The 26,154-nt window shown below is 40.2% G+C and overlaps 1 protein-coding gene across 12 annotated transcripts in view; it reads left to right on the top strand.

Moving 5' to 3' along the window:
• The window catches only part of BBX (BBX high mobility group box domain containing), a 277,630-nt gene extending 263,015 nt beyond the window's left edge, over positions 1 to 14,615 (top strand). For 7 of the 12 annotated variants that reach the window (XM_074404421.1, XM_039477309.2, XM_074404420.1 and 4 more), the window contains 3 exons: positions 1,965 to 2,162; positions 4,319 to 4,505; positions 8,755 to 12,160. In XM_074404421.1, coding sequence (XP_074260522.1) covers positions 1,965 to 2,162; positions 4,319 to 4,505; positions 8,755 to 8,842 — 473 coding nt within the window. In that variant the 3' untranslated portion in view covers positions 8,843 to 12,160. Of the gene's footprint in view, positions 1 to 1,964; positions 2,163 to 4,318; positions 4,506 to 8,754 lie in introns of all 12 variants that reach the window. The other 5 variants (XM_010350036.3, XM_010350033.3, XM_074404425.1 and 2 more) reach the window with 3 other exon arrangements.
• The last annotated feature ends 11,539 nt before the right edge of the window (positions 14,616 to 26,154 follow it).

Genomic DNA, 26,154 nt, shown 5'->3' with positions numbered 1-26,154 from the left:
AAAGGAGGCTTTGAATTTTAAGGCTAAATTAGAATTATGCAACTTCTTTGGAGTTTTTCTAACCAAATTATTTTTTATTTTGCTGGAAGCTTTTATTGAAGTTTAAACTAAAAAAAAAAAAAAAAAAAAAAAAGTCCTAAAATATATACCACCACTGGCCTATGTTAAGCTAAATATCAAAGTATAAATATTCTAAGACTAAGTATAATAACTGAGAGTAAATTAGTCCACCACTGAGATAGACCTATCTGACCTGGGAATAGATCTGCAATGTAAAAGGAGCATTTTTCTGACTTTTGACTACTTACTTGAAAAGGTGTTTGGGAGCATTGCCAAGCAGTTTTTTTAAATAACTGTTATCTTAAGCCTGTCTCCACACAGCCATCTGTTATGCAATATTGAGGTAAGGCCAAACCACAAATGATGGTGTGATTTCTGCTTTACATACTTTCTTTTGATGTAATTGAAATTATTTCCCACTTGTTTTGGAATGTGACGCCTGGAATCAGCCCCTCTTTTCAAACATCTTTTAAAGACAAGGTGCCATGATTTCCAGGACAAAAAAAAAAAATCTTATTAATTCATAGCCTTTCTTTCTTGAGGATGTACCTAAATCCATTAAGGATGCAGATTTAAAATTTTAAAGGAGGCCTGTGCAAGTGTTTATACCAACAAGTTCATTTTTCACACCCTGAGTTATTCTTGCTCTAGTTTTCTTCCTCTTATTTTAGCTTTTTTCCCAACTATTATTTATATATATTTACATATATTATTACTTATATAAATATATATATTTGCTTTATTACCAATATATATCTTCAGATACGCCTCCTCTGGATTTAGTTTACTTAGGGCTTGTCACGCTGACATTAGTTTTCTGACCCACATCCTCCTCATCTTCGTCAAAAGTGATTTGATTTCTATGCCTATCCTAAGAAACTAGGTAGTTAAAAATTAGGAAAAATGCTTCTTTTCTCTGCTAATAAGCCCTTGAGTCACTGGAATTTTTTCTAAGTCCCAATTATAAAACTCAACTATGTTACACTTCTAAGCACTTACTAAACTCACATCTACACATTGTTGTCTTACTTTTATGTTAAAGTCGGGAGAGGAGTAAACTCCTAAGAAAATGAGTATATAAGAAAAGACACAAGCATCCACACTCTTTGTAAACCAGGAGAAAAGTGTGTGGTACAAGTGTCTTCCTTGCTCTTGACAGAGTGACTCAGGATACAGGAGTGCACTATCAAATGATTTAGTGGGGTTACAATGAGGATACCTAAAACTAGCCTCTCCACAAGCCAGGCTGACATATGGGACTTCATTAAATTATCTCACTAAGCGTATTCCTCGTTTTAGAATCCAGTGAATGAAAGAGTTTCTTTCCTTTGCATGCTGGGTTCACCAGTGTTTCTCCTATCCTTACTGCACTGTCAATATACATGAAAGAAAGTCAGGCCTCAATTTCTTTTCTGATCAGTTCAACCTGGTGCTTGGAAGCATTTCCCAACCATAAATATAAAGTTAAGAAGCCCATCTTTAATTTTAGTGTCCTCTGAAGAAAAGAATTTTTTTTTTACCATCCTTTCCAGGCCATCTGGCCAAAAGGATCTCAGATAGGGACCCTGATCACAACTAGGACATGGGCCTGTGAGGGCGTAATATACTCATATTTGCCTAAATGATCGTCCCCACCAATGTGCAACATCCAGACTTAGAAAATGTAAGAGAGAGGGGACATCTTAATTCACTGCATTTAATCTATCAAAGCAAATATCAATTAGCAGTAAACAAGTTATGGGCAATGTTTTATTTTGTTTTTTTCCCCATCAGTACTTTGAAAACTCTAAATGTAAATTCTCCATTCAGATGGGTCAGAAATTTAGACGTATTTACTACTTCTGAGAGCATTGTTGGTGCTTTCTGTTTTTGTGTGTAACTATGCATGGTATTTCCTATTTCAGCCATATTTTCAGAAGACAAAAACACCACGGAGCTTGTTCATAAGGTTAAAAATATCCCATCCATTTTCAACACTCCAGAGCCAACAACAACACAAGAACCTTTGGTGGGCAGCCAAAAGAGAAAAGCAAGGAAGACCAAGATCACACACCTTGTCAGGACAGCAGATGGCCGGGTATCACCAGCAGGAGGTACTTTGGGTAAGAAGAGAGAGCTTTAGGCCAGAGGTGTCCAATCGTTTGGCTTCCCTGGGCCACACTGGAAGAAGAAGAATTGTCTTGGGCCACACATAAAATACACTAACAATAGCCAATGAGCTAAACCTCCCCCCGCCAAACACACACACACACACACACACACACACACACACACACACACACACACACAGTATCTCAGAAAGTTTATGAATTTGTGTTGGGCTGCAAAGCTGTCCTGGGTCACGTGCAGCCTGTGGGCTGTAGGTTGGACAAACTTGCCTTAGACAGAGATAACCAGAGCAAGCAGATGAACACCATGTCAGCAAATGACTGTAAGCAACTGTGGTTCCTCACTGAAAAATGAGTCTATTCTGTAGCTTTCTACAGACCCCCAAACACGTTTTATTCCATGTTTAAAATCACAGCTATTCTTCCAAGAGCATGTCTGAATTCGTTTTTAGGACTGTCAACTTCCCTTTATCTTTCTTAACATGCACAAAAACAATCTTAAGTAAATTCCAGGAGATCCTAGACTTCTAAAGATACTAGATGAATCAGTATTTGACCATGATCAGCTATTCAGGTCACTACAAGCCAGACTACCAGGCATTCAAAACAGTAGATAAGGTTTAAAATGCATCCAGCACTTCCTGTATTAGTGGTTCAGACCCCGCAGGGAGCCTGAGAATGCTTCAGGATTTCTTGAGTTCTTCATTTTCGGTCGTGGCCTGTGGTCCGTTTGCTGTTCCTTGTAGCCTCTTTGGCAGTGGAATGACCTGAGGAGCCCAAGGCAAGGGGTGCGGCCAGTGAGTGATACTGAGACCCCCGCTCCTAAAAACCTTGGAGTGCTATCCCAGCTCAAGTACTAGTGGCCTTGGCTGTTGCCTTTCTGCCTCTCGGCGACTCCAGAATTTTATTTTACGTGATTTGGGTTAATCTAGGTGTTAATAGAGGTAAACTGTTTTCTTAGAGGACAGTTCATGAATTTTGTTTACCTGTTGGTGTGTTTTGAATATATAGATTGTTAGAAATATAGAACATATTCAAGGCACTGATTTTGCCTTGTCATATAAGAGATAAAATTCAAAGAGGTGGCATTTTTTGTCTGAGTGCATTCAATAAAGCAGAAGTAGAATGAGGACTAAAACCTAGAGGTCCTGATGTTTTTAGCCCAGCAGGCCCCTCCCTCCTTTTTCGGAACAATCTGAGTTCTGTTCTGTGACTTTCATTTTGTAGATTGTTGTATCCTCATTCGTTTTCACTTGGAGTAAAAAAATACAAGAAAACACTCCCTTTTACATAGAAAAGCATCACACCACTTCTGTGTCCTAATGGATAATATTTAAAGCTTTTTTTTTTTTTTTTTTTTTTTTTTGAGACAGAGTTTCATTCTTGTTAACCAGGCTGGAGTGCAGTGGCGCGATCTCGGCTCACAGCAACCTTCGCCTCCTGGGCTCAGGCAATTCTCCCGCCTCAGCCTCCTGATATTTAAAGCTTTTATCAGTCATTTCCTATATTTGCAATTTTTTTAAAACTATGCTAAAAATTCTCCCATCTCTGTAATAGCTACATAATGAAATATACTCATTTGTAGCAGGTATACTCGCATAGCATTTCATCCACCTCTTTGTAAATACCAGAGGGCTCTTCATCTTCTCTCCACTAGGTCTTTGGAACAAAATAACAACTCGGGCTCCCATTAGAACTGGTTACTGTGATCACGGCATACCCAGTGTCCAAGTTGCCAGAGCAGGGCATGCTACAACTTGATGAGAAACGTTTAGTCAGTTGGGTTTTTAAGGGCTCTTTTACAGCATCTACAGGCCCCTCTGCAGAAGTCCCTTGAGTTTTATTTTAGCCAAGGCTCATTTTTCCTTCTTGCTGGAAGAGTGACCCATTCTTTGACCTCAGATAAAACACAGCTTCTCTTCAGCTCAGCCTCAGGGCACAGTGCTGTCCATAGTTGCAATTGAGCTTCATAAAAGAGCTTTGTTACAGGGGAGAAGACATTCTATAAAAGCCTTAATATTGGATGGATAGCAAAAGTGAACAGTAGAGCACGTTAGCTCTTTTCACGTGGACTGGCACAGCAGTTTCTGTGTTTCTTCTCTGGAGAGAACAGAGTGATCCTCTCATGATGGATTCCTCTTTTGTTACAGATGACAAACCAAAGGAACAACTGCAGAGGAATCTCCCTAAAGCAACCGAGACAGACTGCAGTGACGAATGCTCACACCACACCGAGGTCGCGGAGACCCGGAGCAGTACTCCAGAAATGCCTGCCGTGTCTGCGTTCTTTAGCCTCGCTGCACTGGCTGAAGTGGCAGCCATGGAAAATGTGCACAGGTTAGTGGCGGAACGTGGAAGGAGGAAGCCACGTGGAAATCAGAGCAACCTCTCTGAAGTGATTTGTAACTTTTTTTTATAGGGCATTGGGGTTCAAACCTGGTTCAAGAGCACTATCGGTTATCTGAGGTATTACAGAAATGTGTATGCTAATTAGCAGATGGGAAAATACCAGGGAATATAGTCAGCCGAGTAATTTATTTGGAATATGTTATCCTGTGGCTAAACTGCATCTCCATAAAAAGCCTGAGAGTGGGGAAGCAGTATTATCCGACCATCGAGCGTGAGCTTTGGAGTCTCACTGCAGCCTGAGGTTTGAGTCTTCGCTCTGTCACCTGCAAACCAAAAGATCTTGACCCGGATTATTAACCTCTCTACCCTCATTTTTCCCTCTAAAAAAACATGGGCAGTCATTTCATAGAGATGTGATGTAGGATAACGCCAGCATCCCAGTACTGGTGTGTGGAACACCCTCCGTGGGGATGGTGTTGGTGCCATGCCCAGCAATCAGAAGACAGTGCAGTTCAGGGAGAAGAGCATCTTGCCATCAGACTCATGAACGCCAGAGGCCTGGATTTTTCTTCAACTCTTGTGTGATTTCCTACAAAGTAATTTTTTTTCTCTTGACTTATTTTTCTCACCTTACTTACATTGAGCATAATAATATCCCCAAAGAATCATGAAGTTGTAAGCATCAGACGAGATCATAGATGTGAAAACCCTTTGAACTCAGCAAAGCCCCACAGAAAGTATATTAACTTCTAAGTGTATAATTGGGTATTCTGCTACTTAATGGATCCTTTGGGAAGGCAAAAAAGCCTATTGTAAATTCAGGTATTTTATATTGCTTTTCCAAGTGTGTTACCCATGGATGAGCTGCTTTCTTAGACTTTGAGTCTTCAGTACAAAAGAGCTTGCAAGCCAGTGCAGCTTGTGTAGCCAGCTGTAGGCCTCATGCTCCTTTTTCACAACCAGGTAAACCTGGAGTCCCTGACATGAGCTTGGTTTGTTTCTTGCTATTTATCTGTCATATTACAGTTCGAGTACTTCCTCACAAATAGCTTCTAGATATTTCCAAGAAGTCAAATTCCTTTTTATGTGTATGTTGCAAGTTCCTAATAGCAAGTGAAAGCTGACAGACATTGTTAAAATTCGCTAAGGTCTCTGAGGGAGACAACGTACAGATACTTTTCCACTTGCGGAGTTGTACGGTCGAGGATAGAGGACAAACACATACACAGGCAGTGAGAATCTAAGTTGTCTGCCTGGATATTAAGTGTCCCTGTGAATCGTGGAAATAAGAGGGAATATAAGAATTGAGAGGGGGATAATAATTCAGGGCTAGGAAAAGCTACCGCATAAGCAGGTTTGTTCCTGCCTGCATTCTTTGCCGAGAGTAAGCATGATCACACCATTGCTCTGTTAACCAGCCCTCCGTGATGCCCAATTTGCATCAGAAAACCACAGCAAAGAACCTTTCCATTCTCATCACCCCCCGTCCTTCACACTCGCTACCCTGCAGTTATGTCGACTCACTTGCCCCTTTCCAGATAGGCCAAGCTCTTACCGTGTGCACCCTCTGCTCAGGTGACCTGCTCTCCTCCTTCCCACCCTTGTCCGTGGTCCTCTCTCAGTCCTCCTGATGCCCTAGGCTGTGTGTTTCTTGTTGCTCCTGCATGCTGTGATCACGCCTCTCTCAGACCACACTGGGTTGTATTGATTTGTCGATGCTTCTGTCTCCTTTCAGTATATTTTGAAGGCAAAACATCGGTTTTATTCTTTATATTCCCAGCTTGCTTAGTGCCTGTTACAACAATGGATAAATGAACAAATGAGTGGGTGAAGGAATAAATGAGGTAGTTCCTGAAGTATGACTGCCTAAGTTAGGTAGCAGGCATAGAAAAAAATACTGTGAGTAAAGGTTCTTTTTATTTTTTTTGACCTCTCATTGGAAAGAACAGTAATGACTGCTAGAATTTTGCCATGAATCTAATAAACGCTTAACATTCTTAATAGTTAGAAGGACAGATCACCCTGGAGAGTCTTAGTTGTAACTTGAGCCCTAACCTGTTAAAGCAGGTCTACCCACCAGGCTTCTACCTGTAGGCCTAATGTGATTGAACCTGGCTCACATAGCAATGAATTAAGTATTACTTCAGTATCAACTCAGTTCATAAAGGGGGGCCCATGGAGTTAAGGGTGGAAATACATTACCTGAACTCATACCATGAAAAAAATCTTAACATTAGGTTCAAAAACCTAACCTAGAAAGACAGTTTTACAAAATGCAGAAAATAAAGAGTTGGAACAAACCTTTGTTAAGAGACTGGTCTATTTATTAGAAGTTAAATTAGCCTTCCCAACTGGGCATTTTTAGTCCCATTTTCATGAGTTAATTAACCTGCCAAGAGCACACGGCCAATTTGTGCCTCAGTCAGCATTTGAACTCCCTGTCTAACACACTGCCAAAGGAAAGCTTCAGTCATGTCAGAGAAAATCACAAAGAGTCTCGCCTGACCCTTCCGCTGGGAGCTAGAACCCCAGTTGCAATACATAGTCCCCTTCCACGGTGATTCTGACTTCCTCTTTCCATTGACGAAGCTGGGCTTTCACCCCAATTTCTCTCTCCCTCTTGCCAACTTTTTTTACGTTGTACTTTTCATCTTTTACTTTTGTTTTTTTTTTCCCCCTCTTTTCTAATACTTACTAAAATTTTGGATCTTTTAATATCTTAAAAGTAAAAAATAGCATTTTAATTTCATCCTCCTTGAACAAAGAGCTAAACATATTGAACCAGTGGTATCTGTAGCAAACATCCACATGTGAGTCAATAGATTAATCCAGAGGTTTGATTCTAAAATGTTTTGCTTTTCTAAAATCCTAAATATCTTGGGCTATTAAGTGATCTTTGGATTCTGAAACCCCCAAATGTTGAAGTTTGTCTACCTTATTTTTTTTTTTTGTGCATAAAACTTGAGTATAGTTACAGAGCAGGTATAAGCTGAATCTTGAAACAGTTTCTTTTGTTCTGTGCACTCTGAAGAAGATACGATACCGAAAGGTCAACCCAATGAAAACATTGCTGATACATCACCTATTTTCAGTACAGTGTTATGCACTACAGACTATTGTAGGTTACAGAACAGCGAGTGTGCATTTTCTAGGATTGGTAGGCCTGTTGGAAAATGTCAAGGAAGTGCCTAGTCCTATCTTTTTAAAATGAGAAGCTCTGTAGAAATTACCAAGAGTTTTGGAGAGTTTTCTCATAACCATGAAGGAAATTGTATTTTTACTACTAATTATGCAAAAGCTGAATGAAAAATCAGCTATGTTTGGCATAGGTTCTATCCAAATGAGAGAAATTTCCATGAATTTCCTAGTCCTGTCTGGAGTTCTCTGTGTGTGTGTGTTGATTTTGGCCCAGCTAGGCTAGAGTTTGTTAAAACGTAAAATCCAGCATCAGTACTTGTTTTCTTCCTCTAAACACTCTCTGCCCATGTACATGTGATTAGCTGATTTTTCATTAGCTTCTGCATAATTAGTAGTAAAAATACAATTTCCTTCATGGTTATGAGAAAACTCTCCAAAATTCTTGGTAATTTCTACAGAGCTTCTCATTCTAAAAAGACAGGACTAGCCACTTCCTTGACATTTTCCAACAGACCTACCAATCGTAGGTTTTATTGTTTCTTCATTTTTTTTTTTTTTTGAATAGCAGTCCATCTCTTTCTCTTTCAGAGTCATTGCTTTTATTAGCCCTAAGTTACCTGAAGGTTACCAAGTATTATAGGAACGCTTTCCCTTCAGGCAAGTCAAGAAAAGAAATGTGTTATTTTTAATATCAGTGGATCAACAGGAAAATTACTGTCCAGAACCCCAGTCCCTTACTGAAATTTTTCCACTTCTTAAAGAGTTGCCCCAAGTCTGTTGGTACTTTGGATTTCATCTCTTCAAAATGGAAGGGTTAGTTATTTGCGGCCAGAGGGGATGTTGTTGAGTTGTATGAGGGGAATTCATATATGAAATCTTAGGAAGGGAGACAGAGTGAGGAGGAGGAAGGTGGGAAAAAAAGAAGGAAGGGGTCAGAAAAGAAAAAACTTGAAAGCAAAAACAGTTTTCATTCCGTGACGTAACAGCAGGAAGTGTTAAACGAGATATTGGAACACACTTACTTGTTACTCATCATCCTCTCCCGCCTCTAATAAGATGCTGAATAATAAGTGACTGCTTTCTTCTTTTTATTTTACAGAGGTCAGAGATCAACTCCACTCACCCATGATGGACAGCCAAAAGAAATGCCACAGGCTCCTGTACTTATTTCCTGCGCTGACCAGTGAAGCGCCCTTTCATTGTAAAACATTGTGCTTTACCTACTACCCTAGCCTTGTCTTTACCGAGGGATGCTAGTGAGTCCAAGTGGTGGAAAATATAGACTGCAAACAAGTGCTTGTTGCCCCACATGGCCCAGATTCACTTGAAGCAGAAGTTAGCATCCGGGCCAGTTTGTTCTCTCAGAACCCAGAATCTTTGAGGGTGAGGTTATCTGTCTGATATTGAGCAGAAACAGAATGATCCTGGAGCTTTGCTTTCTATTGAAGGCTTTTGACAGTAATAGGTGGTCACTTGGTAAAAGGCTGCCTTTACTGTAGCTCATCCAGCATCTCTTTTACCAACCAGAGAGTGTGAAACTAGTTTCATATATTACCTAGTTATTCTTTCAAAACAAAAACTGACGCACTGCACTAGTTATTAGTAGATATTCTTAGTCTTTTTTGTACATGGAGATTTAAGTTCTAAGATGGTTTATATAATAGGTTATACCTACATTTATATTGTAGAATAAATATTGAAAAGCCTGTTCCAGAGACTCCCAGCAGCATGGGCAGGCAGATGTACCATTGTTAGCGGTGTATGCTCGGCCTCGTGGTCCATATATTCTGCACTTTTATATTTGCCACCAGAGTGGTAGTTTGCTGGCAAAAGAGAGGGAGAGGGAGAGGGAGAAAATTACAACTCTTACAATCTGAATTTTTTTCTTAGCCTTGAGTGACCATGAAGAATTTGCTTGAGGCAAATTGTGGCAAATATTTTCCCAGACAGGGGAAGAGTCCTGCAGATTACAGATTACTGATGTTTTCATGCCTTGAGGATTCTTTTATTTTTACACAGGGGTCTAAGTGACCAATGGATTGTTCATACAAACAAACAAACAAAAAAGACAAAAATATTATTCAGAAGTGACCTTAGTATTACTTCACTATTCTAAACACATTGAAGACACTCACTTCATGTGGACTTGGAGCTACAGACCTTTACATCTATCACAGATTGACTGGACGGGTCGCAATTGCTATGCACAGCCTAATTGGCACCGCAGGTGTGTAGAGCCATTTCGAGTTTGTGTTGTTAAGGAGGTATTGAGTCAATGATGAGGGAGGTATGCCTGACCAGAGTGGGACTCTCAGTCATAGACCCACCTGCAAGTCTCTTTCCTTTTTGTGTTGTGTTGCTTTTGAACATAAAACCAACCATACATATATATGCCAGCGCCAAGTGGATTAACTGACTTTAGAACATTCAACATATTGACTTAACCACCTGATGTTCACAGTGTCTTGTTTCCTAGCAACAGATGCAAAGTGATAAATCAAAATTAGTCTGAGGCTACAGATTTTACAGGGTATTTGTCCTATAGCACAAAGTATTTCCCCACTCTTGCATCACAGCACAAACTACCAAATTTTGATTATTGGATTCCAGCAATAATTTTTAATGGTTTTCAAACTGGCGGAATTTTGACAGTGCTAGTTCGAGTTTGAAGCTTTTGAATTAGATCTCTGAATGGTGACGGTTTACATGGTTTTATCTAGCTTTCTTATTTATACTTGACTGAATTATAATGATTTTTTTTTCTAATTGTAATTTGACTTAATAGCCATACAAAAAGTGACTCTATGCGTACTGACTAGGTGTAGCTTCTCATGGTTGTAGATGTTACTTTAGTTCCGGTGCTGGAAAATATGTACAGCATACTAACAGGATTGAAAAAAAAAAGAGGTTTTTCTTTTTTCTCTTTTCCAAAGCAGGTAAAGAGGGTAGCAAAGCATCAGAATGATGTCCTCAAAAATTCATATTCCTGGTGGGCATGGAGGAAGAAGGAATTAGTAAAAGGTTAACCCAAAGTTACAGCTTAACCCCCATTCACATAGGAATAAATCAAGTGAGCAGTTCCAGATTTTAGCATAATATTTTTACTATGATGCTGTTTTATTAATATTTTCTAAATTTCAGAACAAAAAGTGAATGTTTGAAATTGCTGGGTCCCAATGTTGGTGGCTGTTGGAGTTTTGGACCATACGCTAGCAGTGATTTGAAAATTGTAACGAGCTAAAATCCAAAACGAAAAACCAACAACAAAAATTGTGTGGTGCAGAACATGCCCCTTGACAATGGTACTACCTTGTTACTCGATAGAACACATTAGAATAGATCTATTTTTGCCAGAGCACCCTCCTCAGTCCTGCGATTCCATTTCACTAGAGTTCCTTAAGAGATGGCTGTATATTCATGGGACCTTTTTTTTTTTAAGGAAAAAAAAAGCAAAAACAAAAGATGACTTTTTTTCTATGTGATTAATATCTTACTTGATCTGCTTTTCCGAAACCTCAGTGGCTTTTCCCTTAAGCAGGGTTGGGGGTGGGAGGGCAACTAAACTGGATATGACTGTTTTCAGATACTTTAAAACAAACCTTTTTGTAGAAATGCTTAATTTTTAAGCGGTTAGGCACTGAGAGTAGCAGAAATCCTGCAAAGCTTTATAGTTCCTTAGACTCACCTCGTCGATTCTCCGGGCGAAGTCTTGATTTCAGCAATTGCGCTTCTCATACCCTGAATCTGCTGGAGAGGAGTGTTGTTATTTTCAGGTAACAACGTATGTTAGCACAAATATTTCAGAACAATATGTAGTGCTCTCCTCCACACCCCTTGTTATCATTTTCATTTCATTTCTCTCTTTCTATGTTTTGGAAAATCGTATTGCTATAGTGTATCTTTTAATCTGCCAGCAAATGCCATCTACACTAACATTTGTCCCACAGCATCAAGAGAAAAAGTTGTTGCACCTTATATATATCTCAAGCAAACCAAAATATGATGCTCTTCTGCTTTGTTTTATTCTAAATTGTTGTATCATATCTTTCTGAAACCATTCTGAATTTAGTTGAAATTATCAGTATTTATGCTTTTAACCTTAATTTCTGGATTCAAGCCTGTATATAAATCTCTTGAAAAAAAAATTGTCCTCGCTCTTCTCTGCAATGCTGGAAGTAGAAGATTTCGTCTCAGATGGAGACACAGTACTGTTCCAGTCTTCTTTTAGCCTTTTATTTATTTAGTTATTCTGGGTATTTCCTATGTGATTTTGAAGTGTGTAGAGTCTATTATAGTAACTGAAGCTACAGCTCTAAGAAGTTGAGTGAAAGAAAAAATACTGTAAGACATCCTTAAAGTTTTTATTTGTTTGGGTACTGTATATGAGATCAGGAAAAAGAGAAATGTCCCACAGCCACATTGGAAATACAGGTTCTTGTCCCCAAATTAGGTTAGTTCCCAGATTTTAGATCAAAACTGTTAATTCATTAACACCCCTTTTAAAAGATAAATCCTACTGTTGTAATTCTGATAGTCTTTTTCCCAAAAATATCAGAAATATATTTATTTAGTTCTGTCAGATGAGCTTTCCACCAATGCCATGTCCCAAAGCCATGTTAAAATAATTCCCACATTATAATTGTGATTCTACTTCCTGCTATTAAAATTGCTGGAGAAAAAAATAATGATGGAACACTATGAACAAAAAGGAGCATCTGAACTGGTCTGGTTATTTAGAATCCAATGTGTTCAAATCCTTCTGTTTTTTTCTTATTAAGTCAGATGCTACTGTAAGTCAGATGAAATTTCGTTTGCACTCTGCAGTCTTTGGCTCAATGTATGGAAATGTTTGCACCTATGTAAAGTCTCAAGCTAAGGGATACATTGCTACAGAACAGGAGTAAGCTGAGAACTGAATGGCATGTTTTGTTTATAAGGTGGGGAGGGGAGGGGAAATACCAAAAAGCTCTGTTCCAAGTTTGGCGTTTGACATTAATGTGAAGCAGTGGGACCATGCTGCCTGCTAAACTACTGTCTGAATCATTCGTGTTCTGAAGACGAGCAGCTGGAGGCTGGAGGCCGGCATTCCATACAGCAAAGAAGCACCACCGCTCTGCCAGGGAAAAGGAGGGAAATCGCAGGAGGCCTGGAGCCATCGTTTGTGAAGGGGATGTTGGGGTGTGATGCTGTGGAGGAGACTCACCTTTGATTGCTCTGCTCCACAGAGCCCTCAGATAAGGCCAATCTTAATGGGCTACCTCGGCTTTAAAAGTTCATTTCAGTAAGTCCTGTTTCAAAAGTTTGTCTTTTTTTTTTTTTTTTGCTTCTACCTTCAGTGCCACTATTTTCCACTGCAGTGTTTTGACTTCACAAACCACCTCCTCCAGAGAGAACAATGTATTGCTGAAAATGGGCAGTAGAAGCAAATGCTATTGTTATATTTGACCTGTAAAGTATTCAGAGTGACTGGTAGGTAGAAATTCAGACTTAGCTCTCCCAAATAGCTCCTTATTTTGCACCTTATAAAAAGTATACTAATTGTTAATTAGATGTTGCTTTTGTTTATACAAGCATTCCCAAAGAATTAGATACGGATTTTGAGTTTTTTGATTTTTGAACATTATCTTACTTAGACTGACTAACAGCATACTTATAATTTTAAAAGAAGCTGTTCAGTTCATCTTACCAGATGTGTCTGGCGAAGTATTCAGGGTTTGATGGACGGACTGCTTTACTTGCGTTTGGAAGTGATAGCTAAGTTTGTTATACTCCATATTAAACAACTTTGTTCATTTCGCTGAGGACATTATCTTCCTTACATTTCAGAACAAAGAAATAACAAGCGTGAATAAAAAGATAAATGTATTTGAGTCCCTCATAATCCCCATCTGTATGTGCTATCCTTTCCTTCAAATACGTAAATGTCCATCTTTTAAAAAAAAAAAAAAAAAAAAGTTTCCTCTTCTGGCCAAATTTAATCTGTGGTGGTATTTCTACTCTTAATTGAGAGAGGAAACCTTGTGGTTAAAAATTCTGTGGCTGCTCTTTTCCTTTTGCAGTCTGTGGTCAAAACTGATCATGCCCTTAAATCAATTTTTATGCACAGAACTGGTTATTGTGGACATTACTACTCCCTCCAAAGATTTCCTTATAACTTGGGCCAGAACTGGTTACTGAGTACCAAGGATCTAATTCAATGCCTCAAAACTCTTCCACCCGCAATGCAAATCTTACCTCACAAGCTCTAACCTAAATCATAGAGAGACATGCATGTTTCGTGCATTAACACCGATTTCACTCTGTGGCCCACCAGAGGGGTGGGCTCATGTCTGTCCCCTGACTCCTCACGTTAGTGCCTCAGCTCCAAGAGCCGTGGAACAAGGGGGTAGGGAAGTCTTGCAATCTGGAGCTCAGCAACTGGCTCAGCAACGTTTTTTTTTCCATTTCATTAGCACTAAACAAGTCTCTTGCTCTCAGGAATTTGTCAGAAAAAGAATAAAATCACCTGAGACTCCACATACCAGATTATAAACTCTTCTCATAGGTTTGAATTGCTTACTTACATGTCATAAATTAACCACAGCTTCATTTGACCACCAGGGTCTAAAATCTCTTGACAGTTTCAGCATGACTGAATCGCTCATAGTTTTGTTTTTGTTTTTGTTTTTGTTTTTGTTTGCTTTCAGAAATTGGCTTGGTTCTCTTTAGAGTTGGTGTAAACATGCCATGTAATAAATGATTTCCACTTAATGGTACAACAGAATTATTGCTTTCTTAGATGTATGTGTAGTAAAAGTCAATATACACATTTATATAATTTCTTTCTTCAAAATCTTATACCTAATTTGATATTTCTAAAAATTGCACATGTAAGTCATGTGTATAACATGCTAAAGTACTTTAACTGTGATCTTAAAACTGAATAAAAATATTTAATAAAACTTTGAAATATTTTAAAGATATTATTCAAATATATTTCTTTATGTTCACACTACTGGCCATAGAGTATGTGCCTTTAATGTACCATTTTCACTAAATACAGTAGGAAAAATATTAATAAAAGTAAGATATTTCAACTATTCTAGAACATTGCATGGTGTGTCCCCATAAACTTTGTTCGCCTGTGATTTGCCATTGTCTGGGCAGCCTTGGTTGCTTTTTCCAAAAGTGGGGAGTGGTGATCGGCCCAAAAGAAGAGGGTATGCTTCCGTAGGCCATGGGGGTGCCTTCCTGGGACGAATGATCAGAACACACCATTTTTCCCTGAACTAGGGCAAAACTGTGGCAGTCATTAAGACTGTTCCCTAAGTATAAACTCACACCTCAGATTTGGCGAATACAATGTTCCTGGGTGGTTGTTTTAAAAAATCCTTTGGAAACTATACACTTGCATGCACACAGTCTAATTACCAACAAATAGGCTTTGTAACCAGACAGTTCTTCTACCCATGTACCACTGGGTTTCTTTTAACCTCCCTAATTTAGACTTATTGATAGTGATGAAATATCCTCATGCCATCGCTGTGGGGAAGAAAAGAGTATATATGAAAATAAAAGTTAGCCTGTCTAATGGATTATACTGTGAGATACTCCAGCACACTACCTTTCCATTGCTGAGAATAAGGTGTGTGTGTGTGTGTGTGTGTGTGTGTGTGTGTGTGTCAGGGAAAATGGGCTCCATACCAAAGATTAAAATTTTTTTAAAAATGACAGGATATACATAAATATGGTTTTATGGTCCTATGTGGGTTACACAATTGCATCCATCCTTTTGAATAGAACATAAAATCTCTTGCAAGGAAAATAAAGTGGTTCTAATCAACAATCAGCTAAAAGTAATACTTCTGACCCCATTCCATGCATATTTTAAAAGGATTTGTACTAAATTATGGATCATAATTTATCATAAAGCTTTTTACCTTTTTGAAATTATAGGAATTTTCAAATACAGTATATGGAAAAGTAGAGCAGTATTTTGAACCCCATATAGACATAATCTAGCTTCAACAAATACCAACATTTTCTTACTGTTTTATCTGTGTCTGTTTTCTCCTTCAGCTGTTTTTCCCTTTTACCTAACCCAGAAGATACTCATATCCCAGAAATATTTCATCTGTGAAAATTATCAGATGAAGCCTTTAAAAGTGAATCTTTTGGTATGCACAGATTATAATTTTTAAAATATTTTCTCATCATGATTCCAAAATGTCTTAACGCATAAAGGAACCCTTGAACCAAAGTACAGAAGTGCCAAAGTGAAACTCATTTGGAATTAGACACTGTTTGGATTTGCTATCTCTATATTTACCCTTTTCTGATCCACAGTGTCGAGACTTTTACTTCATCAAAGAGCCCTTCTTTATGATGTCTGTTTTTTTTAGGAGGTAGGGGGAGGGTGGTTTATGATTTTTTTCCCCAGAACTAATAACTCCAAAGGCCCAAAGGCTAAAACAGATTTATGTCAACCGTATGTTCTTATGTTATACCCGAGCAAGTCAGAAGGAAAGCGCCACACTCTTGAGTTCCAATTGAGAGTCCTTTACTGCCGGCGACCAAGAGTCAGCTCTCGCTCAAAACCTCTCAGCCCCGAAGAAGGGGCTTGATTCCTTTTTATACCTTGTTTAAGATAGGGGAGGGGGAGCCTAGCTGAAGCAGAATTTACAGAAGCAGAACAAGCAAGTTAGATAAGGAGGCTGGTGACTAGGAGGCAGAAGGTTCCCATGATTGTTGATCAAGGAGGGTATACACAAGCAGTTCCCATGATTGCTGGTTACCAAGGGGGTGGTATTTGGTACTTGCCATACAGTCAGTCAAGGCGGGTATTCACAACAGCAAGTGGGCTTGCCAAGCAGGATATGGTTACAATGGTTATATGCCTCTATAGTTCTACGCACAGCATGACCCAGCACAGTAGCATGACCCAGGTATGCACTCAAGGGAGAAATGGCAGGAGGGGTAAGGCGAAGGTTAAGATGGAGTCTTTCTGGCTCTCAGCAAGATGGAGTCTGTCAGGCTAACACAGGGTAGGTTAGCATACTTAAGACTTTTCCGTTCAACACTATTCCCACTGCATTTTTTTTTCTCCCCTAAACTTACAAGAGAAAATCTGTTGGAGGGGTAGAGAGGATATTTTAGATAAGCCCTGGAAGGCAAGTTGCCAAAGGTTTTAAAAATCTGAAATGCTAGGTCAGTTGGCCCAAAATTAAAGCATGAAAAGAAAACTCTTTCTGGAAGAGATAAAAATGATAGTTTGGCTCACTCCACTTGGAGATTCCTTACCCTAGGGAATTTTACAAAAAGGTCATTTTGTTTCAGGGTTGTATATAGGAGAGTCAGAAGAGAAAAATGTGAGGATTGGAAGTCTCTTAAGGATGATAGAGGATGAAAGGGGGAAGGGGGAAGTTTATATAAGATAGACTGTAGATATCTTATGTTTAGAAGTCAGAATGGTTTTAAAGCCAGCATGAAAATAAGTCCAAGAAATATGCTTAAGTACAATGATCTTTTCTATAGTTGGGCATCATTATCTATGGTACTTATAAAAGGCCAATTAAACTTCAGATACAATTTATGTCCTCCAAAAATCAACGTAGGAAGCCCTGGAAAATACGTACAAGCAGTATAATAGATACATAAACAGGTCATGATTTACCATAAACTTTGAAGCATTTATTCAAATGTATTTAATAGAAAAGTTGTATTCGTACAATAAAAAAAAATTTCTCCCAAGTCAAGATATATAATCATTGAGATAAATACACGAATAATTTAGACGTTGTTTTATACAGTTTAATATTTTCATTTTCCCATACCATATATCTTGGCTTGGGTATTTGGCAGTGTGTTAAAAATAAATTTAAAAGCAATATTCTGCACATGAATCCTTGAATACCTCAAACCTTTTCATACATAGGGTATGAAATATTTAACACATGAATGCTAGCCTCACCTGCATTAAAACCTGTATCGTATGTCAGTCAAAAATCAAAACTGTATTGTTAGAATAAAATTGCTTGCAAACAGTTTCTCATTCCATTACTCTGTTTCAAAGACCATGGAGAATCATTTCATCGCCCATGCTTTGGCTTCAGGAGTTCTCTGTTACCCACAGCTTGTATCATACACCCATAACAATAATCCATTCAGCAAATTTGCATTGGATGTCTACTGTCTGCAAGTACCAGGAAGGCATTCTAGGAGGGTTAGAGACAGCCTGTTGAAATGCAGTACAGGGTACAGATGAAGCTGGGAATCAAAGGCTGTCAGGGGAAAATGACATATGAGCTCATGGGAAACTCGATCATCTGCATTTTGAAGCCATTAAGAAAAAAAATGGGTATGTGTTACTGTTCTTTAAAATTTTATTTTTAAAGCTTTTTCTCACAGAAAAGATGTTAGCACAAGGAATAAAGGAACTGCTGAGACAAGGCCACAGAGCTCCAAGATGACAAATATGTGATCAGTCTTTGGGGGAGATCCATCATGCTGTGTGTGTTTCCTTTCTGAGTGGCCTAGGATAAGGAACATCTCAGCCTGTCTGGTTCCAGGGCTGATGTCACTGAGGGGCTAGACAGCACACCAGCAACAGCCTTGACAGAGCCTAGGAATATTTGGAAATGCAAGGTCAGGAAGTACAGCTCAAGCATTTGCCTCAGAAAGGAGGTGGTTCTGTAGCGAGACAGTGTGGTTCCCCAACTTTTTCCTTCTCCCTTTGCCATCCCCTTAGTTCCAGCTCTCACAGATTGCTGAATTCTACTTTTTTTCAATCGTTGAATTTTTCTCCAGTGATGGCACCCCGCGCCCACCAGAGCTATTTTAGATTTCCTTTTCCTTTTTACTTTTCTCTTCACTGAGCATAGCTGTAAGATTTTTATGGCTGAGGGAATGACTCAAGAAATCTTGCTCTAGGAGGGTTCCTGGAACAAAAAGGAGCTGCTATGAAGGATTCTCATTTTTGAGGTGTGCTGCCCCCACTTCTTTTGGGTCTAAATTGGGCACGTGATCCTCATCCTTAAAAAAGGACTTTACTACAGAAGGCACCTATTCTTCAGAACTCCCCAGGATTACTTTCCCTTTGGGAGTAGGGAAGGTGTGGTTTCTACTTTTTAAACATTCACCTTCGTGTGGCCAAATCAAAATCCCCTTTTCTGGAATTGGTAGTTAAAGGAATTCTTTCTTGTAACTCAGAAAGTATCTTTTAAAAAAGCAAAACCATCTCTCTTAGGTATGCAAGCTGCACTGTAATTTATGTATGTATGCAGCAAAGTTTTAGAAATTGAGTTTAATTTGAAGTTCATCAGGCACCTGTCTGCGGCCTCTGAAGATTCAGTCAATAAAACGTGTGTTGCCAAAGGTTTAATTTGAACTTCCTCTCCCCAATTCCCAAAGATCTGACTTTAAGCCATGGAGCAACATTTCCTAAGCACCTCATGTGTACAAAGGACTGGCTGGAGCAATAGGGAGGATGCTTGTCTTCAGTCACCTCCACAGCGTACCTGATATGGCATCTAAAATTCTAACCACAGTGCATAGGGGTTGACTCTAATTATGCTACAGTCCTCCTGGGGACACTGAAATTGGAATCAGACCAAGATACTTTATTCTATATATGAGCATTTATCCATGTGAATTACATTTTTTGGTTCCTCTTTCACTCCCCTACCCACACATCCAATATTCCATATGTCTTATTTTATTTTTTATTTTATTTATATTTATTTATTTATTTATTTATTTTGAGACAGAGTCTCACTCTGTCGCCAGGCTGGAATACAGTGGTGTGATCTCTGCTCACTGCAACCTCCAACTCCCAGGTTCAAGTGATTCTCCTGCCTCAGCCTCCCAAGTAGCTGGAACAACAGGCATGCACCACCACGTCCAGCTAATTTTGTATTTTTAATGGAGACAGAGTTTCACCATGCTGGCCAGGATGGTCTCCGTCTCATGCTCTGCCCACCTCTGCCTCCCAAAGTGCTGGGATTACAAGTGGGAGCCACTGTGCCTAGCCCACATGTCTTCTTTTAAAACGTAAATGGTTTTCTGGTCTGGGTGTGCACTTTTCCTTTTCCGAGTTGTTTTTGTGTGACATTCTAGCCTGCCACCGCCACCGCCACCGCCTGCTCCTCAGCCAAAGATCTATTTTAGATAGACTCCGTCCCAGCTTTTGAGCCTACTGCAGAGAGCAGCAACATCAGTAATTAGCAGTGGCAAGATGAAGCAAGTCAGACATTAACTGATGAATAATATTTTCCGGAGAATAGCAGGGCTTCACCCACATTCAAAGAGAGGGCAGAACCAACCAAGTGCAACACTCCACAGCAGGCGAGACGCTGGGAGATACTCCAGTCACTCAGCAGAGAACAGTTTTCCCCGACAGTTCACCTTGCTCTGCTGAGGAGCACTGACTGCTGTCATCATTCTTTAAGTTTTGGAACAGAGCCGGAGTTTTCAAGATTAAACTGCTGCAGATGAGCAGCACGATTCACACTTCTTAGTCCCTCATTTTTTTCCTAGTCATATTTGGAGGTTAAAACTTTTTCATTTGAATGTTATCATATTAGCTTTTCTTAATTTTACCTTCACAACTTACAATATACCTACACAGTTGTGAATTTGAGCATCAGACAGAAAGGTGATCCACTGTCACGTAAACAATGGCCTTGTGCTGCCAGCAGGCAACAGCTAACAAATGAGTACTTGTCCCATTCCTCTGCCTCTGCTTCTTTTTTTTTTTTTTAATATGGCTTTTTTTTTTTTTTTTTTTTTTTTTTTTAGCACTTATGTTACACTAATTACTCCAGGTGTTTAAATAGAATAATATGTGCTTCAGATTCACTCAACGCCCTGATCTACCTTTTCCATTTTTGAGAAAATATGGGTTTTAGGCTGGGTGTGGTGGCTCAAGACTCTAATCCCAGTGCTTCGGGGGGCTGAGTGAGGCTGTTGTATCACTTGAGGCTAGGGATTCAAGACCAGCCTGGAAAACATAGTGAGACCTCATCTCTACCAAAAAAAAAATTTTTTTAATTAGCCAGGTGTGGTTGTGCGTGCCTGTAGTCCCAGCTACTCGGGAAGTTGAGGCAGGAGGTTCGCTTGAGCCCGGGAGTTCAAGGCTGCAGTGAGCCATGGTCCTGCCACTGCACTCCAGCCTGGGTGACAGATCAAGACCCCATTTCTAAAAAAGAAAAAATTCTCAAAATAAAGGATATGGGTTTATCCCCCTCCATTGCCCATGAGCTGCTGGTTTTGCCGAGCGATCGCTTCTCTAAGGTTGTATAAACCTAACTGTGTTCATTTCTACAGAACCTCCTTTTCTTTATCCATGCCAGATATGTGTGACTCAGTTTGTAAATCATTTGAAGATGGTGTCTCCTCCTAACCTCCTTGCACTTCTTATACCAGAGCTGGAAAACTATTTCGTATGTACCATCGGAGGCTGAATGTCTGGCTCCTTCCCAGATCAATAGGTGCACTGTCTCCCTGCAACGGGGCCCCCAGGGAACCCCAGAGAAAGGAACTGCTAGGCAGCTTCACTTCATTTGTACATTCCACTTGGCTAGGATTATCGGCCAGAGAATATTCTCCTGAGATGGCTGAGGCCAGGTCTATTTCAAATGACTTCGAAAGGACAATGCTCTCATGGCATACTTGAGAAAAATTGCCGGCTGCACAGAGGAAGAGAAGCGACATTCTGAAATGTGATAGTGAAGCATAACAGTAAAATGGAAAGCAATTTAAATGTATTACTGGACAAAAACCATTAGCTCAATGAACATAAATAACCTGACTGAAGAAGGGCACTGTTCCCAGATAACTTCTTGAGTTTGGAGGAAATTTCTGTCTTACTAGAAAGCCTCTGAGTGTCACTAGAGTGGTTTGCAACTGAAACGTGTTATCAACGAGTCAGATTTTTCCGCTTGTGTAAACAACTCTATTGGAATTACTGTGACATTTTTGCAGGCAGGGAAGCCAATAACGACTGATATCACCAAAACCAGGCAATTTTGCTTTCTGATTGAATGGCTGTCAATTCTTGACTGTTCCTCTCAGTTTATCCTCAGCAGATGCTGCCAAATACGTATTGACATCACCCACACCATTAACCACTCCGTTAAAGTCTTTGTATCGTTAATTCTGTCTTATTTAATTCAGCAAAAGCTAGAAGACAGATCTCTAGACTCTGGAAAGATGCGAAGCTCAGAGACCCCCGTGCTGCTTTAGGTTGGTGGACCCAGGTAGGTGGAAGTTGTGCATGGAAGATGCCATGAGGATTATCCACAGTGTGTCGTCATCGTAATTTCCTACACTAGTAATACTCACACTGAAGAAGCTTGTTCACCTTCCCAGTGGTCCATGAATCTCAGTGGGTGTTACTCTCCTCCTGAGATTCAGAAGGCGGTGATCAGCATCCCCTAGTAAATGTGTTCACAACTGAGCCAAATGCAGTATGTCAGTTCATAGGGATATATACATATATACATATATACGTATATATGTATATATGTATATGTATATAAAAACAAGCAGTACCAAAAAAAACAGATATATACGTATACATATATACATATACATATGTATATATTGTTTCTAGCTAAAGGGACTGGTGTCCTTCCAAGTCTAGCATTTCGGGTACGGAGAATCGTTGTGGCGTGTGGTAGGGTTTTTGTTTTGTTTTGAGTTCCCCTCCGCCCTTCGGTCTCCTGGCTTATCCCTTTTCCTCTCCTTCTCCATTGGCCAGCTTGGGCCTCCTCCTCCTGTCATCCTTCTAGGAAGGTGCCTGCCTGCTCTGTCGGCCAGCAGCATGCATTTAAGGCCAGAGCTCAGGCCTGCAGACTGGGCTGGTGCCTCTTCTGCCTCAGGGCATGGGAGTTGGTGGAGGAGCTTCCAAAAAATTAAATCATCAGAAAAAACGTAAAGTCTTCGGTAGTTTCCACTCACTCAGATCCTGGAAGGCAGCAAGGTTTTGTGGATCTAGATTCATTAGGAATGTCTTCTCGTCAGCCAGGCCAGGACCCGGGTTTGCCAAGAGCAGAGGCCCTCCCAGCAGCCAGGCTACCACCACTTTGGGGCTTTGTGTACAGAGGTCCAGGCCTGAAACCTCATAGGCTGCAGAAATCTGGGGCAGCCACCATCAAGAAGCCCCTCTCAGGGGCCAGAACTCCTTTGCCAGCGTGGATTTCTCAAGTTGGGACTGCATAATTAAAGCAGTTGCAGTTTTATTTTTTTTTTTACAGCTTTTTTCCCCAAAAATGATTTGTAGTTGTGTGTGCAGCACATGTATATGTATATATGTATATGTATATATCTATTTACTTTGGCACTGCTTGTTTTGTTTTTGCCAAAGGAGGAGAGGGAGTTTCCACGACAATCACCTTGGACTCTGGAAAAAAATTTGAAATTTCTTGGCTCAAAATATGTGTTCCCAGTGGGGGCTGGACCACAGGCATTCCAGGATGGCGGCTAAGAACTGGCTGGAGAGCATCACTTCAACCAAGTGATATGGGTGGGAGGTCTGGGCACTCTGAAAGTCAGGATCTTCCTTAATACAAACCCTCAGCCCAGCACAAGCAGAAAACATACATTCCTCAGGAGTCAGTCAGGCTAGGAGGAGGGGAGCAGGTTTGTACAGGTCTGCAGCACCTAACTAGCGCAATGCCAGCACGTCTGTAATGTGGCCATGATAACATCTAACTCCAGGGGTCATTTGGGGATGCTATATTATATTTGAACAAACTGTGTGAACTCTAAAATGCTATATATGAATGTAATGGTTTAAAAATTAGAACGCTTTAAGAGAGTGAAAAGAGAAGCCATAGACTGGGGAAAAAACATGTGCAAAACACATATCTGACAAAGCACTTGTACCCAAAGTATATAAAGAAGTCTTAAAACTCAACAATTAGACAACAACCCAATTAAAGAGTGGGCAAAAGATCTGAATGGACACCTGAGGAAAGAGGATCTACAGATAAAGATACTCAGCATCATATGTCATTAGGGACTTGTAAGTTACCACAACAATGAGATACTACTATATCCCTATTAGAATGACCCAAATACAAAACCCAGATTATATCAAATGCTGGAGAGGATGTGGAACAACCAGAACTCTCACTCATTGCCAGCAGGAAGCAAAACAGTCAGACCGCTTTGGAACAATCTGGTTATTTCTCACAAAGTTAAACATATTCCTACCATACAATCCATCAAATGTCTCTAGATATTTAGCCAAGTGAACTGAAACGTATGTCCACACAAAAATCTGGAAATGAATGCTTATGACAGCTTTTTTCATAATTGTCCAACCTATAAACAACCAATATATCCTTCAGGAGGTGAATGAGGAAACAGTGGTACATCCAAACAATTGAATATTATATGAGATATCAAGAAACCAAAAGACATTAAGGAATTTAAATGCATATTGCTAGGTGAAAGAAGCCAATCTGAAAAGGCCACAAACTGCAATATTAAAATTACTGTATATCATATTCAGAGAAAGGCAAAACTATAGAGACAGTAAAAGAATTGGTATTTGTGATATTCAATTTTGGGGGAGATCCAAGATGGCCAAATAGGAACAGCTCTGGAGTGCAGTTCCCAGCAAGAACAAGGCAAAGGGTGAGTGATCACCACACTTCCAAACAAGTTTTTACTGCCCACAGACCAGGAGAGTCCTAGGATGAAAAGTGTCACAAGTTTCCAGTACAGCTGTTTCAGCCAGTGACACAGGTCTCCACACAAAATCTCTCACAAATCTGGGCAGCCATTTCAACTGGCACCTGTAATGCCTGAGAGACAGAGCCCCCCATTCAATGGAATGAAAAGGGGCTGAATCAGGGAGCCAGGTGATCTGGTTCAGCAGGTCCCTCCCCTACAAAGACCAGCAATCTGAAATGCTCTGGATTGAGAGTTTCATAGCAAGCACAACTGGACCTGGAACAGTCCAGCTCAGTGGGGGAAAGGACGTCAGCCATTACTGAGGCAGTCCACCACTACTGAGGCAGTCCGCCATTACCGAGGCAGTCCGCCGTTACCGAGGCAGTCCGCCGTTACCGAGGCAGTCCGCCGTTACCGAGGCAGTCCGCCGTTACCGAGGCAGTCCGCCGTTACCGAGGCAGTCCGCCGTTACCGAGGCAGTCCGCCGTTACCGAGGCAGTCTGCCGTTACCAAGGTAGTTCTAACTATACCTCTGTAAACGAAACTGCAAGGAAGTTCACACAGCAGCTGGGCAGAGCCCAGGGTAGCTTAGCAACACCTCTGCTGGCAGATGGTAACTAGACTACCTCCTTGCTGGGCAGGGCATCTCTGAAAAATGGCAGCAGCATGTCAGGAACTTATAAATAAAGCCCCACATTCCCAGGACAGAGCACCTGGGAAAAGAGGTGCTTATGAGTTCTGCTGCAGCAAACTTAAACATACTTGCCCAGCAGCTCTGAATGGAACAATGGAGCTCGCAGCTCAGCAACAGACTGTCTCCTCAAGCAGCTCCCCAACCTCCATATATCCAAAGAGACACGTCACAAATGAGAGCTCAAGCTGACATTTAGTGGGTACCCTTCTGGGGTGAAGATAACAGAAGAAGAAACCAGCAACAACCCCTACTGTTCTGCAGCCACTGCAGGTGATCCCCAAGCAAGTAGGGTCTGGAGTGGACCTCAGCAATCCTACAGCAGAGGGGCCTGACTGTTAGAAGGAAAACTTAAAAACTGAAAAAAATAAATTCAACATGAACAAAAAGGACGTCCACTAAGAGACCCCATCTGAAAGTCACAAACTACAAAGACCAAAGGTAGATGAATCCACAAAGATGGGAAGAAACCAGTGCAAAAAGACTGAAAACACCCAAAACCAGAATGCTTCTCCTCCTACAAGGGATCACATCTCCTCACCAGCAAAGGAACAAAGCTGGATGGAGAAAGAGTCTGATGAATTGACAGAAACAGGCTTCAGAAGGTGAGTAATAACAAACTTCTCTGAGCTAAAAGAACATGTTCTAACCCAATGCAAAGAAACTAAAAACCTTGAAAAATGGTAAGACAAAATGCTGATGAGAATAAACAGCTAAGAGAAGAATATAAATGACTTGATGGAGCTGAAAAATACAACACAAGAACTTTGCAAAGCACATAAAAGTTTCAGTAGCTGAATTGACCAAGCAGAAGAAAGGGTATCAGAGATTGAAGATCAACTCAATGAAATAAAACAAGAAGTCAAGATTAGAGAAAAAAGAGTGAGAGGAAATCAACAAGGCCTCCAAGAAATATGGGATTATGTTAAAAGAACTAATCTACTTTGGTAGGTGTACCTGAATGTGATAAAGAGAATAAATCCAACCTGGAAAATACTCTTCATGATATTACCCAGGAGAACTTTCACAACTTAGCAAGGCAGGCCAACATTCAAGTCCATGAAATAGAGAATACCAGAAAGATATTCCTCAAGAAGAGCAACTCCAAGGCACATAATCGTCAGATTCACCAGGGTTGAAATGAAGGAA

Source organism: Saimiri boliviensis, chromosome 8 (assembly GCF_048565385.1).
Source record: "Saimiri boliviensis isolate mSaiBol1 chromosome 8, mSaiBol1.pri, whole genome shotgun sequence".
Taxonomy (NCBI): domain Eukaryota; kingdom Metazoa; phylum Chordata; class Mammalia; order Primates; family Cebidae; genus Saimiri; species Saimiri boliviensis.
The sequence above is the reverse complement of the archived record's forward strand: the minus strand, read 5'-3'. Positions and strand labels throughout refer to the sequence as shown.